This window comes from Thermobia domestica, chromosome 14 (genome assembly GCF_964235325.1).
Source record: "Thermobia domestica chromosome 14, izTheDome1.hap1.1, whole genome shotgun sequence".
NCBI lineage: Eukaryota > Metazoa > Arthropoda > Insecta > Zygentoma > Lepismatidae > Thermobia > Thermobia domestica.
The window spans coordinates 143,091,611-143,112,707 of record NC_137467.1 but is presented as its reverse complement, the minus strand read 5'-3'; the positions used below and the strand labels follow the sequence as shown (position 1 = coordinate 143,112,707).

The window sequence follows — 21,097 nt, the reverse complement described above, 5'->3', positions numbered from 1 at the left end:
TTTTAGGACTACAGCATTGGTTCGACCCTAGGAATGGGCATGAGCGAGTTCGAACGAGTTTTCTCTTTTGGAATTCGACTCGACTCGAAACAGACATCTTTGAGTTCGGCTCCCTGGCTATACAAGTAGTTGATGGAGGAATGATCGCAATGATCCCAATAAATTCCATCAGATTAGAAGCATTTCATATGTCAATGGAATAAAAGAAAAGAAAATTACTGGTAATGATCAGTTTTCAAAAAAGACGAAATTTGTTGGGTGAAGTTCTGGCCCCTTAAGCTCCTATTCTACAACTGCTTCAAGTTCGAAAATATTATTCCCCTTGTTTACCTTTATTCTTAATATTCCCATGCAACCATCAGCTTGCATTGTGTCTCTTTACTCCTCTCATTTTCATACCTTCATTCTCACTGTGATTAATTTGATTGGGTAGAAAAGCGTGATTATCTAAGAAAACTCATCACCATCAAAACGCCGAACATGTATTTCAGATTGACTGTTTCTGATTTTCAAAAGTCTTCTGTAAACTATAGGCCTAAGTCAGTGGCATATTTGGGAGCTTCCGGCCTAAAGCCTCCCCCCCTCCCGAAATTTTATTTACTATATTAAAGTAAATGAAATATCTTGCAGAATTTTCACATTTCCATGACTAAAGTTAGCAAAGCCCCAATCCCAAAACAAAAGCGTAAATACGCCACTGGTCTAAGTTATTACTCACAAGGAACGGATATGAACGTGTCATCCGGACATCCGAATCAAAGCTAGTCCATTCGATGAACATAACAAAGATATGTTCATGCACAAAAAATTAGGTGCAATGGACAACGGAGTAAGTCCCTTTAACCCATTAACCCTGTTAGTATAAAGAAAATCGTAGACTCGTAGTGAAATAGCTATTGCCACAACACTGTTCATTGGAAAGTCATTGTTTATAGTTCATTCTCTTCAGCATGAAACAAGCTTTCCAGAGATGTTATGTATTAGAACCCATAACGTACTTGAACAGGGAAAATTGGGAGAATGTCTGGAAAATTCCCTTCAGAAATCCCTCCTATCAACTTTGGATCCCTCTGAACTGGCCCCGGGTAAAAGTACACAATCCAAATATATTTTTAAAAAATACTATAGCTGATAAGAAATGTGTGTACCAAGTTTTGTATTGATAGACAAAAAGCTATGAGGGGAAAGTGTGTATTGGTATACAAGTTTTTCCTTCATATCTATTCCGTCTGTCAGCATCTTGCATTCATTAAGAAATCATATATAATAACTTTCTTTTAGTAATAAGTAAAAACTTGACTTTTATCGAAACATTTGGGTTGCGAGCGGAGCAAGCAAGAAATTTTTAACAAATCCATTTCTTTGAAAATGAACAACAATATTGATTTAATAGGGCGCCAATGCTTTTCCGGGGCGCCGCGTAGTTTACTTATTTCCAACATTTTTTTCTTCTTGCCCGTCCGGCTATCAGCGCCCCGGGCAACCGCCCCGCTCGCCCGCCCTCGCTACGGCTTTAGATCTACAGATGGTGATCAGAAAAATGGAAACACCTGAACGAAATTGCAACTTACCAGATTAATATGGTGTCGGGCCACCTTTCGCCTTCAGAACAGCCTTGATGCGACGTGGGATGGAGGCATAGAGGTCGTGAATGGTAGCAAGTGGAATTTTACATCATTCCTCGTGCAGGGCATCGGCCAGTTCTGTGAGAGAGGATGAAGGTTGAAATCGTCGCCGGAGTCGTGTTTCCAAGACGGACCACAGGTGTTCAATTATGTTGAGATCTGGGGATTGGGCAGGCCAGGAAAGGTGTTGAACTTCATCCCGATGTTCCTCAAACCACGCTGCAACAACGCCAGCTGTGTGAATGGGTGCATTATCATCCTGGAAAATGGCGTCATTGTCCGGGAACAACATCCGAACTATAGGATGCAAGTGGTCTCCTAAAATTGCGACATAATCGTTGGCAGTGATTCGTCCGCTAACTGTAACCACAGGACCCAATGAAAACCATGATATGGCGGCCCACAGCATCACCGAGCCGCTGCCATGTTTCACAGTTGGGCGAAGACACTGCAGATCATAAGCTTCTTTGGGCGTTCTCCACACGTAAACACGGCCCGTGGTTGGGAATAGGGTGAAGGATGGCTCATCCGACCATATCACACGTTTCCAGTCCTCAGCGGTCCAAGTTGCATGGTCGCGGCACCATTTGCGGCGTGCAAAAGCGTTATGGTCCCTGATGAGCGGTTTGGCCCGTGCAACACGACCCCGTAAGTTCATGTCATGTAATTCGCGGCGAACTGTGATTGTCGAAACAGGGTGGGGGAGGTGCTGATTGAGTTCCTCCGTCACTTGCTCCGCAGTGGCACGACGGTTCTGCGTGACAATGCGCTTTAATACCCGGCGTGACCTGTCACTCATAATTTTCTTCCTCCCTTTGTTCCGCTTCCCCGATGTGGTTTTCCCGTGTGTTGTGTAGGCGTCATCACCTTCGACACTGTCCCACGCGACACACCTAACACACTAGCCACTGCCGTCACACACACTCCACATAACCGCGCACCAACAATTTGCCCTCTTTGAAAATCTGAGAGGTCTCCCATTTTAAACTACCTCCGTCTGCTGCAGCCACTGGACACTGCTGTTCCACTGCGCCTGACGTAGTATGGAGACCGACCTAACACAACACCATCAGCGGTCCGGTGCTGCGGGCGCCACGACACCACTGCCAACCCATACATCTGACGTGTTGCCAACTACAGGTGTTTCCATTTTTCTGATCACCATCTGTATCTGCAACACAAGAAAGACAAATGGATGAATTAGGATAAAACTTCCATAGCATGACGACAACAGAATAACAATAAAATAAATGAGGACAGAGATGAGTATGAAAAAGTAAGGAAAGTTATAGCAACATTGCGGATAATTTTTGACTCACCCTCGTATAATTGTAGTATGTATTGTCATCGTGCTAGTATCATAATGAAGAGGTTAATGAGAGTACATTTCAGGATTAGTTATACCTTAGTAAATAATATTGTTCTCGTACACATGAATTTTTAGGTTTACAAAGACATTAATTTTTCTCAACTTTCTCGAAAACTACGCATGAGATTTTTACGCCTACACATATCATTTTGTTCCGCTCAATAAGCTGTATCGATTGGTATGTGCCTCATTGTTTTGACAATTTTCCCCGTTAAACACTGACAATATTGTAACTTACTGTTGACGAATATGCACCTGTACATATATAGGCCTACATATTTAAATATCTCCTTTATGGGTATCTATGCAAAGACATCCATTCTACGGTCAACTGATATCATGTGAAGTTCAATGGACTTTGGTTCAGGCACGTAGCCAAGGGGAGTCCGGGGGTTCCGAACCCTCTCTTCGAAACTAGAAATGAAAAAAAAATAGGAAGGATGAAACAAAAAGAAACGAGAAAAAGAAGAATCAGCGTTAAAAAAATAACAAGCTACAGCAAGCGTTGGTTACTCTTTCTTATGAGGAGCTTTGTGTGAAGGAAACGGGGTACAATAAAAATGTATATTATTGTAACAGAGCATTCCGAATTCCATCTAGCTCCATTCTAATCTTATGGAATACAACGATTGATAAATTGATTCTATCAGATAGACTCTCAAGTAGAACTTAAGAAATGCCCGCAATCACCAATAATATGAGCCTGGCGACATAGGTTCCACTTACACTTATTAAAGAAATTTTCAATTTTGCGGCAACAGAAATCTATTTTATAAGATGCCTTTACTATTGAAAGTGATCTCGTTGTTATTCTTGACGGCATTTTGTTGTCACCCCCCCCCCTCCCGATCACGATATTCTGCCTAAACGAACCAATATTTGTTGCCAGTAAAATAGTTTAGAATGATCGAGCTCCTGGTGTTATAACCACAGTATTTCATGTCACGGACCCATCATTACGAAATCCTGGCTACGTGCCTGTTTGGTTAATTCGTTTTGTGTTCCATTCCATTTTAGCACCAAGGTCATATGAGACATTCACCTACAGCTTATGGTGGAATTGAGACTACCGCAATATGTTCAACTTCCAACGCTCTTTCACCGGGAATTGAAGGTTTCCAGGTTTCCGCGCACCAACAGCGCGTACGCTAGCTACTAGACCAGCAGGGTAGGTTATGTTCAATAGGTGCTCATAAAATGTTTTCAAACATAAATTTCCTGCTTCTTTTCTTTCCTGTAATGGCATTCTTCATTGCTTCTTTAATGTATAATAAAAGTGCTAATTATGTTAACCTGTAATTCTAATTTATCACTTCCTTTTTGTAATTTCTTCCCCACTCTTGTTCTTTGGTTCATATGCAAATGGGCTTTCAACCTTTGAACTTTCTTTAATATGCCAAGAGGCTTTATCACTACCACCGAAATAGTAAGAAATCATTTTAGAGTACTAATAATATGATTTAATGTAAAACTTGCGTGTAAAATCAACATAAATTAATTCATATGATATAATAAATTACCCCAATTCCATTTATTAAATTGATACGTGTATCATTTGTCAAATCTTTGTTTTTAATTTTTTTTCTTTTCATTGCTGATTTGGTGCTACCACCACTGAACTTTTTCCAATCGTTTATCGTTACGAAGGTAACATTCCAAAGCTAAGTAACGCTGTGGGGCTAAATCTCGATGACGGTTAAGACGTATTTCCAAAGTATGCAAAAAGAATGTGGTTCTATTACAGTAATTGAAATATTCTTCTTCGTCTTCTCGAGTTAGATTATCCTGTTCTTCCTCGTACCATTTGTGTTTTGCTTGCAAATCAAGAGTGGTGACCTCAAACAGTTGCTGCATACTATTGGCTCGGTCCACAAGTCTCTGTTTAAATTCAGCCAAACACATATTTCGTATCCGATTAGCCATTTTGTCTGTTAATTGCTCAGGTTTTCCTAGTCGTTCTAAATAAGGTGCAAGATAATCCACTTCTTCATCGACATCTCTCTCGGTTTGTTCGCGAATTTTCTTTTCTTTCATTTTCATCATCTCTCTGGCGTCATCATTTCTAAGCGTGTCGAACGCAGAGACATTTAACATAGGTTGTGAAAGTTCAACTCCACGTTGTTTAAGCAACGTTCCCAAATCATCTTCCATATCTCGCACAGTCTTTTGAGTCTTTGCCTCTTCCTGTAGCAAATACTCATACAAACGGTACACTTTTATTAACTTCATAGGAGCTTCATTTGGATCAACTTGGTAGAATGTCGTAAGTTCAGGATGGAACTCTGCTTCTTCACCTTGGTCGCTAGCTAATGGTTTCACATATTCCCTTGTTGCTGCTGTAATACGATCATCTTCATAATGGTACTTGATTTTTATCTTATCCTCCGTTATTAGAAAATCTCGTTCTGCAATATCCTCCTTCGCTGATTTATTAGGATTACGGCCAAATTTTTCAAGGACTCGCATGATAAATCTTCGATCCATCCCTTCAAATCGTGCTTTCTTGTCAAAATAAGAGTGTCTCGTTTCCAAAAAGTCTGTCCTATTCTTGTAGACTTCAAGTTGATCAAACAAATGCATTTCCAACAATTTTAGTCCATCATAACGAGCTTCGTGGTAATACTCTACTTTGTGGTCACTAGCAACAGTAATACTTGACACTTTACGCCAATGCTCTTTAACGCAATCCTCCCTACCACGTGCAAATCTCTCTGTTATTGTTTCTGCTTTGAGATCTTGTTCTCTTGAAAGTAAAAAATCAGCACGATTTTTAAAAAATTCGACTATTTTTATTGGCTCAGTGTAGTCGTAGTCTTTATACTTGGTAATTCGCATTTCAAGTCCATCCCACTGAATATATGGCCCAAACCTTTCAATTTTGGTCTTTTTATAAAAATCCTCTTTCCCGTCTGGAGGATATCTACACTCGAAAACACTCCACGGAATGAATAAGCTTTCAACCCACGAAGGAGGTACGTCAATGTGTTTCTCTTGTCCAGCAAGTATCTCTGGAGTTTCTTCTTCTTCTGGGTTTGCTACTCGAGATGTCCAAGGCTCACCTATGAACAAATGTTCCCAGTGAGCAAGATTATTTAAATCAAATTCCAAATTTGCACAACGTTCCGTACATTCTTGTAAACTAACCCAGTAATTTTCATGATTCCATATGCTTTCTAAGCCTAGATGGTATGAACTATCTAATTCAAATCGTTTCCCTGTCGAACATTCAATGAAAAACGGTTCAGATACCTCTCGGCTTCCTGGTAGAATAACTACCCAACTATGAATACGATATCCATATAATTCATCTGGAGGAGGAGTCTCAATCTCCAATGCCCTTAAGCGTTCTTCCTCTTCCAGTCTTCTCTGTTCTGCTCCTGCTTCCCATATTGCTTTCTTCTCCATTCTTATTACAAATTTACTACGCAAATCTCTTGGTGAACTCACTTTGTAAATATTGGGTTCTTTAACTTCCTCAGGCGTCTCTTCCTTCTGGAATTCGGCGGAAAATGGTGACTCAATTTTTGTCTGGTTATTGTGGCAAAATTCTCTCGTTGCGTACCCAGATACGACATACGCATCATACCCAACGCCGATTAGAAACGAACATAGTACAATGCTGTACTCAAAGCAATTTCCTATTCGCGTATCGAGTACAGTTCTGGGTGATCTTATTACTACAGGCATAATTGTACTATCTTTAAGAGGAACATAGTTTAAGTGGTCACTGACAAACTTTGCACATCCTTCCCAGTCATAGATCTCAGTATAAGGTAAGGTTGTTGGTCTAATGGTTGTACAGACCATTTTCTGTATTCCACATTCATTTTCAGCAGCCAGAAGTAATGGTCTTCTGTCGGGATAACTGTAGTGATACTGTTGCCTGAAATTCTCTGCATACCAAAGTAGCAACTTCTCTTTCCTTGAGTTAGTTCTGTAAGAATCGGGGAAAAATTTCCGTTTCTCGGGATCTGGTATTGCGTCAACAGGCCAGCTTAATTTGATTAAACTCAATGCTTGAGAAATTTCTTTCAATACTTTCTCTGTTATCGGCCTGTATTTTCTGCCATATGGATATAACAGCGGATCGTATTCTTCGTCTTCTTTCTCTTCCGCAACCACTTCCTCTTCCTCTACCACTTCTACTACCTCCTCTTGTACCTCAGGAGGTATTTCAATTATACTTGCAAAAGCATCTTCCGTCTCATATAGTTCCACATCCTCTTGCAAGTAATCATCTCCTTCAAAATCTCCAGGTTGATTATCTTCATCTCCTTCATCATCGGGATATTCTGAGTTATCCATATCGTTGTCGCCCATTTTGAAATACCCCCTTTAACGTGTGATAAACCTTACTTCAGATTTCAAAGAACACAAAGATATGCATAAGTATGTATAGAAAATATGATAATATTAATCTAGCACAGTTGATTACTTTGACCAAAACCTCCTGATATTTTTATACACACACTTATGTTGTAATCATTAATTATTCAACTTCTTATTGTTATAATTACCCAAAAGAATACACAGAAACAGAGTATCGTATGTTTTCTCCTTTCATAGCATCAATTGAAGATTTGTATCTTGAGATGCAGACCTAAACTTCAGTGTCCGATACCACTAAGTAACGTTATTAATAATTGTTTTGTAGCATAGTAAATAGCATAGAATGTATAAACTGATTAAAATGATAGGTTATGATGAATGATGATGAATCTACAAAATTGATTATTCACACAGAAAACGCACAAATCTGCACTGTTAAGTTCTACTTTAATTAAGAATTGTTTCTACCCGCGTCAGGTCAGCAGGAAGCTGTTGAGTCCGCGCGGTATCGCAAGAGTGTGTCCGTTAGGAGCAGGCGCGAGTCGATCGAAACACGTATGAATATGTGCTAGATTTCTATTATAAGCAAGACTTTTATCTATTCCGCGTCAGGGTGAGGCGAAGTTGTTGGAACTGCATAGTATCGCAAGAATTCGTCTGTAGAAAGCGGGCGCGAAGCGACGATTGGTTTACTCAAAAACGGTTGTTCGATTATTCATACAAAGACGCCAATCTGTGCTAGCTGCCACTACTAGCAAGAATTCTATCTATTCCACATCTAGGCAGGGCAGAGCTGGAGAGCCTGCCTAGACAAACAAACGATCCTTAATTGTCTACTTTCTGACGTCACAAAAAGAATATGCTCCTAAATCTCGCAAGATGAAAGAATACCGACCCAATGACAAGATATTGTGTAAACTTCCACCTAACAGCGATTTTTAACTTCCAGTCAGCATGATTTTGTCAAATCAAAGGAGCTTGTTCATAAAGATAAAACGGTTGAATTTTAGAAAATTAACCCACAAACGCCCAAGACCAGTTTTATTCGTTAGCAACTGCATTGAACAATACCGTGTTACATCGAAAACCTGAGAAGAAAACTAAACGAAATTCGTACAACAAGAGAACGGGTAGTGTGCCTGAAGTGGAACAACGGGGGGTTTGGCTAAATGAATGATAAAGCTCATGTAACGTAGTGAAAAATAAAGTGGGTCACTGGTGGCACAAGGGGCGTTTGTGGTTCCAGAAGTTACGAAATAAAACCATGATATTTCTTAAGATAACTTCCTCTTTCAATTCGCAACAAAAACAGCACAAGAACGAGGAAAAATTACAAAATACACTCTTATATAATATAATAACCTAGATTCTTATGCAGAATCGTTTTGATGCACGATTAGCGTCATACTAAAAGCCTGACTACTGCAGGAAGCATATGTTAGTCGAACACTTTAGAATGGCACTAATCACGCGTCAGAACGACCTTGCATAAAGCCCCTAAATTTTAGGACAAAATGTACAAAATTCAACATTATTTATAATACATATGTAAATGACATGGTTCACTAAAATTGTTATCCTACAACTAATAAAATATAAATTTTGCACAGTTATCCATAAAATAATAATAACATTCACAATATATTCGTTCATTTGACCCTGACTAACAGCTTAAGGTAAGCTTTATACAGGGTGTTTCTAATTGTCATGAACCATGATACATTAGACAAATGTAAAGGTAACATCAGCTGATTTTATTCGTATTTCAAAAATAATTCGTATGGACATATTTGTAATAAGCCCATAATACGAGATAAGACAATTCGCATTAAAACAAACTACAAGCTGTATCTTACTCTTGGCGATGAATTTCTGTTCGTACGTTTTCTCAAGAACGACTAAAGCTATTTTCTTCATATTTAATTAATAATCTATAATGTTTGTAAATTACTTCTTAAATAAGTGTATAAGGAAAAGTTTACCTTTGAGAGTGAGCTTTCTTCGCATGAAGTTTTTCAAAAGCGCTTTATAATTTTGTTCGTATTTCACAAACAAATGTTTTAGTAATAAATGCACTATAATATGTTTTACTTTGAAAAATTGGAGCAGAAAAGTTTAGTATGGCAGCCTATATCTTTTGTTTATTTTGTTCTAATGACCGACGAAGATATTATACAGAGAATGGAAAACTGTACGAGTGTATAAAACACATTAACTGGAATAAAATAATAATAATAATACAGAAATCAATTTCTTACAACAGGTAAAACTTCGCGTCACATTTACAGCTTTTCACGACACACTAAATGCTCCGCGGTACGCCGTTTGCGGATCACTGCCCTAACCTATGTGATTTTAAGCGTTTCCTCGTTTATGTGCATACCCTCCGTCACTGATGCACCTGCTCCTTGCATACGCGTCCCCACGCTACTCTATTAGCTCCCTTGCTGTCCTACTTGATTAGATAGCATTCTCACTTTAGGTTGTCACCTAATACAAGTTGACTCACATCTTTTTTCTTGATTTACATGCATACTGTCAGTCCAAGACGCACCTGCTCCCCGTGGACGCACCCACGCGCGGGCTTCCTGCTGCGCTCCTACTCTGACTCGGTTAGATAGCTTCCTCGCCTTTAGTGACCACCTAAGACAAGTTGGTTTGTGTCTTTTGCTCGGCCGTTTTTGTGTCATAGGACCGACGCGAATTTATATTGTAAGAGGAAGTCCTTCTAAAGTCAATCTGTACTCATGAATGCAAATCCTATCCTAAGAAGCAATTTCTAAGACACTACAAGTGAAATAATTTCATATAATAAGATAGTAGGTAATCATTTGGTAAGAGTTTACTTTGTGCTGACTATAGTAGTAGTAGTAGTAGGAACGAGTTAGAAGCCCCGCAGGGGTTAGTTGGATTCTGTTTTGGGTAAGAATTCCTTTTGTGTTTAACAAGTGATTCTTGGCGCGGGTTGACAGTCACTGGTCGGCATAAAGTAAACTCTTGCCAATCATTTCAAGGACATAATGGTTTTCATGCATATCATCGACATGTGCAATTATATGCAATTATTTGGGCATGTGCCAGGGTAAGAACAGCACTTGTAACCGTGCGAAGTCGCCCTGATTGGCCTTTCTGCACATCACACAGTTTCGTGAACCTTGAATTTGTCTCGTGGACATATAATTGTTACCCTTAAGAGGAATCGGTCTATACTCAAGTTTCCACTGTCTCTGAACAGAAGCAACAGTCTCAAACTTCAAGTACTTCTTAATAGCCAGCTTTAGCTCCTCAAATTTCAAACATCCGTTTGCCATGTTTGTACTACTCTTTTGCCACTAACTGGGTTGCATAGCTAGGCCAACAGTTCTGTTGCCTTCTGTTGAGGAAACATTACTTTCCCCAGAAATTTAACCTTGAATGTTGGAAAATAAATTTTCTATGACAATTCAAAGTATGAATATAGTTTTTGACGCACCCTATACCGATAGTTTTAGCAGGTATAGGTAAGGAAAATATCTTAAGGAAATGAGTAAAGTGATCCAGACAGAATTGGCTTGGAATAGAATTACATCCAGTAGTAGTTTGATTTCTGTAACTACAAACTTCCAGGTTCCTTAAGCCATAGTTTCTAGTCTTCAAAGTTCCAGTGATTGAGGGTTTAAGAGAATATATTGTGTAAGTTTTCGCTGTCTAATATTTTGCCAGTTCATTTGTTCTTCCTCATAATATTAAACCCGAACTGAGCAATATATGGAAGTTAAATTAGATAAGTAATTTCTATGTTTATCTTTCTAGATATAACAAGTATCATGGATATAGAGGAACAGGTGGGTCGTACATTACCAGATAATGCTTCACCAGCAGAATCCCAGATGAAACACACTATGCCGGCGAGGAAAAGAAAGCGAATGCAATCAACAAAGAGTTCACTGCTAAATTTGATTGAAGAACAGAATATATACCTCAGAGATACTTTCGCATCGCTGAAAGAACTATTGCTCTTATAATCAAAAAATAAACAAATATTTTGCACAATAAGTATAACATTTTATTTATCTCTCTAACAGTGCCTGATATTAAAGAAATATCTTCCCTGCTTAATGAAGTAAACATACTTATAATTAAAATTGTCACACTAAATTTATTTTAGAGTAGACTTGAGTTTTATCCAAAGTAATGAGGTTTTAATAGTTCTTGTTCCGCGAAGTCAGAAATGTACATGATTTTTTTTTTATGTATAAGAGACAAGCAGTTCCAGATTTGCTCTTGCTTCAGAAACTTCTAGTATTAGAAGGAAGTGAATAATTAGTTGTTGCTACTTAGTATCTCTTTTCAGCACCGAGGCTATATGAGACGTGGATCTACAGTTTAAACTGGAATTAGAACTACTGTGATGCATTCAAATTTTCAATGGTCTTCTATTGGGAACCGAATCATGACCATGTGTACGAAAGACGCAAGTTCTAACCATTAGAACAGCTGGGATGACTATGAGTTATTAGTGTATTTTCTTACTAGATTTGTTTAAAAAACTAAATCAGCTTTCAGAAACATATCACATTGGGAGTTTTGTTGTTGAGTTTAAATAGATCTTTTGGAAGGCTGTTAACAACAAAACTTAATTTATTGTCCTTGCAATTTTATATATATTCCAGTGGCGTCGCCTTGTGCAGTTCGCAAGATCGCGTGAACCACCAAGTATCGTGGGCTGTTTGTTGCTCCTTAAGATATTTAATAATATTTAGAATATTATTATATTGTCGTTTCGTTTCTATTCTTCGCTTGCTTTACCCCTTGCGTATATGCATTCAATCATCACACCACGTTCACAACAGAGCAGCGAGCGTGATAGGCTGCTCTGTGTATGGTACGCAAGAGAAAAGCGGGCAGCTGAGGGATGAACTGTGGTCTCCTGACGTTCAAATCAAGATTTGCACGAGCAGCGTTAACAGTACTGTTGTTGACTTATTTCCAGTAATGTGGCGCTTTAAACAAAATCAGAGAATGAACTTCTGCGTAGTAACAGACGAAAATCATGTTCACGAAGAAATTAAATGTCGACTAAAAGCAGGGAATTCGTGTTACTAATCGGTTCAAATTCTCTTGTCGTCGAGAATTCTGTCGAGGACTTTGAAGCTTAAAATATATAAAACGATAATCATGCCTGTTGCTTTGTATGGTTGCGAAACATGGTCGCTTACTCTGAGGGAAGAACATAGACTGGAAGTATTTGAGAACAAGATCCTGAGACGAATATTCGGACCCAAGAGGAATGGGAATGGGGAATGGCGGAAACTTCATAACAACGAACTACATAATTTATACGGTTTACCCAACATTGTTAGGATCGTCAAGTCTAGGAGGCTTAGGTGGGCAGGTCATGTAGCTAGAATGGAAGAAAGTTTAAACGCTTTCAAAGTCTTGACTGGAAGACTAATCGGAAAACGACCATTAGGAAGACCTAGGTGCAGATGGGAGGAAACTATTAAGATGAATCTCGCAGAGATAGGAATACAAAGTAGAAACTGGATCCAATTGGCTAAGGATAGAAGTCACTGGACTGCTTTTGTGAACTCTGCATTGAGCCTCCGGGTTCCATAGGCCATAGAGTTAGTTAGTTAGTTAGTGTAGACAGCTGTTGTTGACTAATTTCTAGTAATGTGGCGATTTAAACTGAATCAAACAATAAACTGCAACTTAAAATATAAACAAGAATATAGTAGTACTATATACCTTATTCTTTAAATCAGTTATCTACATTTCTTTTTATCTCAATTTCTCGTAATGCAAATACATTAATGGAACAAAGAAAATTACGGCTTTCCGAGTCGTACCAAGGGGAATGGGAGATTTAAAACCCTTCCCCAGAGATTTTTAAGTTAATGCAGAATAAAATTAAAATTTAATTTATTTTGAAGACTTTTTTTAAAAAATATGTATAATCTCTGATTTCTTTTAGGCTACGGTTTTTTCTACCTAGATAAACTAAATGTTTGTAAGAAAAGCGAATAGCTTATCAAAACATGCTGTACTTGCTAATATTGCTACAATGTTAAAATCTTACTTTCCGTATTGTGGGAACCTGAAGGAAATTTTGGAATTGATTTTTTTTAACATTCATCTTTGACACATACAAAATAGAAAAAGACGAGTATTGAGATTTGCAGTAACGTACAGAGATGGAGTGGGTCAGTGGGTCAAGTTTTCTGAGTGGGTCAGTGGGTCGTGGGTCAACAGCATGTGACCCACCACCCACCGTGACACACTGCGACCCACCACCCACCATGACACACTGTGACCCACCGTGACCCACTGCGACCTACCACCCACCATGACCCACTTCGACCCACTACCCACCGTGACCCACTGCGACCCACCGACTCAGTATGATCTACCGACCCTCTCTGCTCACTGCATTGTAGAGAGTATCTTCTGAAGACTGGTAAATTTGTCTCCGTTTTACTTTCAAGACCTTCATTTCCCTTTTTTTCCACTTGTTTCTGTCTACTTACCTGAGGTGAGTATATCTAACCAAGTGAAAAAAAAAAAAAAACTTCGGGCACTTTTGGATATTGATATTTTAAATAGTAATAATAGCAATAGGACTTACACTACAATTTGGCTTTCGGGACCTGTGAGTTTTTAGAGCTAACTACTGGAAAAAATACATTTTTAAATCACTGTAATATATAAATTATTTATGAAAAATTGAATGTAACTATGTGTGCCTGATCATCACGGTCAAATTGCAAAATCAAATGAACTTTTGGTATATAGTTAGGCCTCAATCCAAACTGGGATGTTATATTACTTTTATTATAATGCATAATATCCTAAGGAGGTAGTGAGGATCCGAATTTTTGCGAAAAAAAAATGAGTATCTCGCAAGCCGTTAAACTTACGGAGCTGAAATTCAGTGTATTAACTCTTTATTGAAAATAAACAGAATGTGTCCTAGCATTTTTTTAAATTCTCCTTTATGGGGGGGGGAGCACTTTCTATATATGGAAAATCGGTAGTGAATTGGTTTGTAAAAATGATCGAAAACGCTCGATGTTATTTCAGAAAAAAAAAAATCAGAAACAAAAAATACAGTGCTTGGCTTCATATATCAATTGCTTTCTGTTATAATAATTTTTGAAGCTTATGTTTATTATATGGAGCGCTTACAGCACAGGGCAATCAACCCATAAAGTTGTGAGAAAAATAGGCATAAAATTTGTACTGTAAGCTTAATTACACGGAAATTTGAAGTCTGGATTGTACGCATAATTATATGGAAAATTTTACACTTTTTTCCCCCTTACGTTGGTCTACTTATTTTGATTTGCAACTTTGAAATTTCATCCTTTTTTCCACTGAAAAGTATTGATAATTCAACAAGGAAATAATTATATTATGATAATTTAATTGAAATTCATCGTAATTTGGCACATGGCAAACAGCAGTGTGGTAATTGAAGTTGAAGAAGGAGGGAAATTCCCATTCACCTCTGAATACTTTCCAGAAACCTCGTTCCCTTTCGCTTTCTAGATTGGGAAGGGAACTTGGTAATGGTATCAAACCTTCATGTGTAATTACAAAAATTAAATTTATAAACAAATAAGAAATCATCAGTTTATCAGGCTTTAATTGATAATTTATTCACAAGATTCCCTATCAAGGACGTGGTAGATGAAGTTTCTGTTCTACATGGGTCGACATTGCCAACTGACATGGTCGATATGGAAAAGATGTTGTATGGTGATAGAGAGATGATACTTCTTGCTGAGTATTTCAAAACTGACCGAGAAAAATCGTTATCAGACTTAAGTCTAACAAGTAGATTGTCGATGAGAAGTTGCAGAAATCTGGTAGAAGTATTATCAATTTCCACGACAGAGTGCGAACGGGGATTTTCCCTTATGAATTTCCAGATGACTGATATTAGAAATAGATTAAGTGCTCAAAAATTGCCTAACTTGTTCCTCATCAATATTAATGGCCCACCGCTAGACAAGCTCAAAGTGGATGAGCTAGTTATTTCTTGGCTGAAGGATGGACATCATTCCACTGCGGATGATTTACCGCCAAAAAGTTACCAACACGAAATAAATTCGATTTGAGATTTGTTATAAGGTGGAAAATTACGAGTTACGGAAAATGTATACTTGTATTACTAATGGCTTATTTGTGTTATTCAAATTTGTACCTACTTTTCAGTAACTCTCTTCTTTGCTTTAGGTAAACTACTTTTGAATAAATATTCATAATAATTGCAATTATGCATATTTGTAACTTAAATTTAAGGTGGTGTTTTAGTGATTACACAAATTACAATTATGAGCATACTTTATGGAGATGCTCTCACATAGGGTACCCGAGCACCTTTATACCCTATGAACAACTGATTTTTCAAGTCTTTTGTGAAAAAAATACTGTGAACTGAGAAACCATAACCTTTTCCATATTGTACAAGGGTATTTTCCTGCGAATAGAAATTTCTTGTGGAATGCGTTCAGAAATTAACACTTGCAAGAATACTCTCTTAGTACAAGTATATTTTAGGCACACACTAATTTCCCCCCACCTCGAACTGTTTCAATTTCCTCACTGACAAACACTTTACCATTTTATATCGTAAAGGTCAGATCCACCGTTATTGTAACAGAGTGGTGCTTGAGCGATTGACTAGAAATTCAAACTCCGATTAGTGACAATTTCACAGTCTTGTTTTATTACAAGTGTAAACACTTTAGTCAGTTCAGAAGAGGCCGTGGATCGCGTTCAGAGTTGATGACGATGGATTTTGGTGAGTCAGAGTAGGTAAAAAAGGGTGAGAGTGGTTCATGGTGGGTGGTGGGTCAGAGTGGGTGGTGGGTCACGGTGGGTGGTGGGTCATCGTGGGTAATGGGTCACGGCGGGTGGTGGGTCACAGTGGGTCATGGTGGGTGGTGGTCAGTGGGTCGTGGGTCACGGTGGGTGGTGGGTCAGTGGGTCGTGGGTCAAGTTTTCATTGACCCACGCCAACTCTGGTAACGTATGTTCAGCTGTAACCGGAAAGTTTTTTTTCTTTGGAGGGGGGCGGAACAGAATGAATTGTCTGGAGATAAGAATGCAAAAGTACATGAACAAAGCGTTCCTAATTAAAGGTGCCTAATGTTTAATGCCATTTATCGCAAATATTGCGTTGGGATTCAGGTCACTACACAGATTTTGATTTGACGCAAATTTGTTACGCAATGGGGCACACAATTATTTCATTTGAGAAGAAAGAGATGACAAATTAATCACTATTCAAAACAAACTTAAAATGGCGCCTGTGGATTAGCGGAAAAACTGAGCGTGTATTGTGAATACAAAGGTATGAAACATTGTGTAGTAATTTATTGTGATAGGTAAAATATTGTGCTTCTGATCAAATCGAAGACTTTTGTGTTTGCTAATGATAATGAACAATGTATTTAGCTGTGTCATGTAGCGAAACAATAAATAAGCTACGAAAAAAATACATTGTTTACAAGTGTGTCAAGTTAAAAAAATGGAATTTCCGAGTGCATCTCTTTCAAATGCGAACTCGACGTGAAGTACAATGTATGCAGAATATAGTGTAGATAATTTATTCAAGAGTATCTTTTCATTGATAGGACAGTTTACATTTTAAAAGGTTTTTAGTACCTAACATTACCTTGTATACTTCTTTACTGTGCAGTTTGAAAATATGAGTCCCGATATATTCTGCACATTTAATAAACTAAACTGGTAATATTTTCAATAATTGTATTTTATAGATCGCATTATTTCCCGGCGCAGATGCAATTTAGGTCGATGTAGTCGTTATGTCTATGAGATCTTCCTCGTGGCTAAGCGGTTAGCATACGCGGCTTCGGTATGGAAGACCCAGGTTCGATTCCCGGCGAGAGCCCATGTGGTTTAGATCTCCCACTAAAACTGTAGGTCTACGTTTCATATAACCTCGCTGCTGAATGGGACGCTAAACCGGATGCCGAGGTTTAATGTGGACGTCAGTAAGCCTAGATAGAAATATTGATCCATTGCTCGAGCAGGCGTTTCTACCAAATTTTGACACATTTCTTACCTTTTCAGTTTAGGTTAGAGCTTTGTATTTCTTTTACCGGAGCATGCACGAAATAAGGAGCTGCATTACAACTTGCAGTTTGACTTCAGGAGGGCTCGGTTTATGGCATAAGAACTACAGTGCATAAAACACAAAGCCACTAAAAAGCACGAATGCTATCTAAACGAGTGAGGGCAGGGGAGCCCAAGCGGTGGCAAGGGGATGCGTCCATAGGGAGCAGGAGTGTCAGCGACGGAGGTTATACGCATAAACGAGAATAGTGGAAGAATACACTTTAAATATACGGTCTATGTTTCGCAGAAAAGTCCAGCTCTCTTCTCTAAAAAATGTTACAATTTTGGTAATTCTGTTCACATTAGGTTAGGTTAGTTTAGTTTATATTATATTAGTGTAGAGGTCCCGCATAATTTTCCAAAAAATTATAGAATTTCGCTTATATCTACTAATATTAGGTTAGTTTAGGTTAATTTATGTTAGCTTAGGTTAGTTTATGTTAGATTTGGTTACGTTATGTTACGTCTAAGTACTTGCATCATTCATTTCTCCTGTAAATTTTGTTTTTTTTACGTGCTTCTGGACCCCTTGTACTAAACATACTCCATACAATACTTCTACTATCACTCACAATTCATTTCAATATATTGTGTATTGACAGTAGTTACTTATACTCACACTCTTATGCCTTCACAAAAAATGTTTCACATCGTATTTTACCTATAAATTTTCTGTTTTTTAGAACCGTCTAGTCTATACCTCAATCAATTGATCTATCTAAGCTTGTCCAGTTTTGACAGGATACGTACACGCAAAGCAACGGTGGTATGCGTGTAAAGGAATTAACGGGTAGAGAAGCGCGCATAAGCCTTTGTTTCTTGGTCACTAAACTTGAGTCGCACTTTTTCACGCTAGTTATCTACAGTTTATCGTTCTCATGAATGAATTCTAAAGTTACTCCTCCTTTTCTTCTTAATAATAAAAAAAAATACTGTACCTTGGAAATTCGAACATTAGAAAGAAAAAAGGAAGAGAAAAAACACTGCATAACGTGTTTCTTACTGGGGATTGCTTCTTTGACTTTTTTTTTTTTTTTTTAATTTCTTCTTGCATTATTTACAAGGTAACCGAAAATTTTTGCCGTTCCAGAGCAGTAGTAAAGAAAGAGTACCGTAATTCAGTGGACAGTACCTACCTTTAGGTTTTGAAGTAATCTTCATGAGCGTCCAACACATTTTGCCAACATTCCTACAGCTGTTCAATAATCTGGTAGTAAAACTCGGCGGTCGTGGATGCAAAAAAAGTCCGTGAGTGTGTTCCGCAAATCTCCCTCATTTGCAAAGGATCTTCCACGTAGGTGATTGTCGAGGGAATGAAACAGGTGGTAATCTTTTGGCGCAATGTCCAGTGAATATGGTGCATGGCACAGTCTCCCAGCTAAGTCGCTGAAGGGTCACCCGGGTCCACTTTGCTACATGCGGCTAGGCATTGTCATGCAGAACAGCATGCCTTTGCGATTCCCCAATACCTGTTCCTGCCGCAATGTACAGTGCACAATTTGGAACTACTGAGAGTAGAGGTCAGCAGTTATGGTCTGGCCAGTTGGAAGGAGCTCGTAATGCACCACTTGCCGACAATTCCACCACCAGATAGCATAACCTTTCGTGGGTGCAGAGGTAGTCTTGAGGTGTGAGGAACAGGGTCACGTGGCGACAACCAATGTCTGGTACGCTTTTGAATGTCATAAAGGACTCATTTTTCGTTACCAGTAAGCAAGCGATCAAAGATACATGTATTACGGTGCTGAGTGAGCAAGGATAAACAGGCTCTCACAGGTTGTTCCGTGTTGGCTGCCGACAAAGTACCTATTTACTTAACTTGTATCACCTACTATACGATGCAGGTGCAGTGTGAACTGTTTCAGCAGAAACATGATACTTTTCTGAAAGTTCATAACACGTTAAGGCTGCTGTCTTTATCGATGGCCGCTTTCAGTGCTTCGTTAGCCAACACATGTGGTCGTCCACCACGAGGTTCATCCGAAAGGCTCACATCTCCTGAACGGAATTTCTGGAATGAATGCCTTCCGGTGCATTCGTTCACGACATCTCTCCAAATGCCCGGCATATGGGGCTGGTTGATGCGGCAGCTGACAGACCCATTTAAAGTCATACAACAAACGCACGTGAACAAGCTGCTTCGTATGATTGCTGTATGTGCCCAACATACCTGTATTACTGATAGCCTGTGACAGGATGGATTGATTTAAATCAGTCTGATTTAAATTACGATTTTAATCAAGATTTAAATCACTTGATTTTTTTTAATAAAAATCGTTGATTTAAATCAAATTCTGAAATAAATTAATTTAAAGTGAAAATAAGTAAAATCCCGTTTCTGTTCTGTTATTTCGATTATGGAAGATAATAATCATAATACAATACGACTCAAATGTATGTACAGCACAGTATGAAAACGAGTATCTTGTAGAGGATGATTAGGGAAAATCCTGTTTTGAACGCGTAACGGGAAAATTCTGCTTTCTTCTCTTCGTAACATAGGGTTTTTAAATCGTTAATTATTCCAACGGAGAAATCACCATCGACATTTAAGACAATTTTTTTTTTATGTCCACGTCTGTTTGTTTGTTTCCAGATAATAGGGGCGTATTTAGAGGGGCCGGATCCCCTTTCCAAAAATAATAATAATAATAATAACTTTAGGCGAAATTTATGTACTAGATACATAGCATAGAAGTTCCTCGGGATCGTAATAGGGCAAATTTTGGATGCGTTAAAATATCCAATAATACTTTTGATAAAGTGGATTCTTTCAAATATCTAGGATCAATATCAACAGACGAAAACGATATTTACGAAGAAATTAAATGTCGACTAAAAGCAGGGAATTCGTGTTATTATTCAGTTCAAAATCTTTTGTCACGAATTCTGTCCAGGAATTTGAAGATTAAAATATATATGCCTGTTGTTCTCAGGGTGTCTAGCAAGCAAGCATAATCAAATTCCCTGACTTTCCCTGACAAAATTTTAATTTTCCCTGACTCTGTCATTCTTTTTTCTTAGTAACTCATGAAAAGTAACTTATATTTAAACCATGAAAATGAAATCTTTCAGTTTTACGTCCCACGGTTATGCCGGTTAGGCTATAGGAGACGGTGATGGGTGAGTGATGAATGAAATGAAGAAAGTGGGAGGAAATGGGAGAACCCCTAGAAAACCCACGACCACGGTGTTTGTACACCACAAAGTCACACGGTGCGAGCTGGAATTGAACCAGGGTACCCAAGCACCGGACGTGAACGCTCTACCAGTGAGCCACCGCGCCCCAAACGTATATTTAAAGTGAACTGTAAGTTTTCACCATTGTTTATGTGCTTATACAATATTCTGCGAACGTGCAAACTAACCCATTCATTTACCTGTAATTTATGACTATTTTAGTGGCATCCCTTCACCCGTCACAGCCTGGAAAAGATTTTTCCCTGACACACAATGAAATTCCCTGACCTTGCAAATTCCCTGACTTTCCCTGACTGGTAGACACCCTGCTTCTGTATGGTTGCGAAACATGGTCGCTTACTATGAGGGAAGAACGTAGACTGAAAGTATTTGAGAACAAGATCCTGAGACGAATATTCAGACCCAAGAGGGACGGGAATGGGGAATGGCGGAAACTTCATAACGA

At 38.5% G+C, this 21,097-nt stretch overlaps 2 protein-coding genes and 1 long non-coding RNA gene across 3 annotated transcripts in view; 2 read left to right on the top strand and 1 right to left on the bottom strand.

The window, feature by feature from the left end:
- The window catches only part of LOC145670371 (uncharacterized), a 508,027-nt gene extending 496,682 nt beyond the window's left edge, over positions 1 to 11,345 (top strand). Inside the window, exon 3 of the long non-coding RNA XR_014128294.1 lies at positions 11,116 to 11,345. This is a non-coding gene — a long non-coding RNA (uncharacterized LOC145670371). The remainder of the gene's footprint in view (positions 1 to 11,115) is intronic.
- LOC145670368 (dynein regulatory complex subunit 7-like) lies at positions 4,438 to 7,549 on the bottom strand. The gene has a single exon (XM_081738972.1). It carries the CDS (start codon positions 7,312 to 7,314, stop codon positions 4,600 to 4,602), a length of 2,715 nt encoding a protein of 904 aa, XP_081595098.1. The 5' UTR covers positions 7,315 to 7,549; the 3' UTR covers positions 4,438 to 4,599.
- A 5,180-nt stretch (positions 11,346 to 16,525) lies between the features above and the next one.
- The window catches only part of Xpc (DNA repair protein complementing XP-C cells homolog), a 55,926-nt gene continuing 51,354 nt past the window's right edge, over positions 16,526 to 21,097 (top strand). The window contains exon 1 of the mRNA XM_081738971.1: positions 16,526 to 16,663. The gene's annotated coding sequence lies outside the window, so the exon portion shown is untranslated. The remainder of the gene's footprint in view (positions 16,664 to 21,097) is intronic.

Coding starts and splice junctions, on each gene's coding strand:
- LOC145670368 (XM_081738972.1), bottom strand. CDS start 7,314: ATGGGCGACAACGATATGGATAACTCAGAATATCCCGATGATGAAGGA.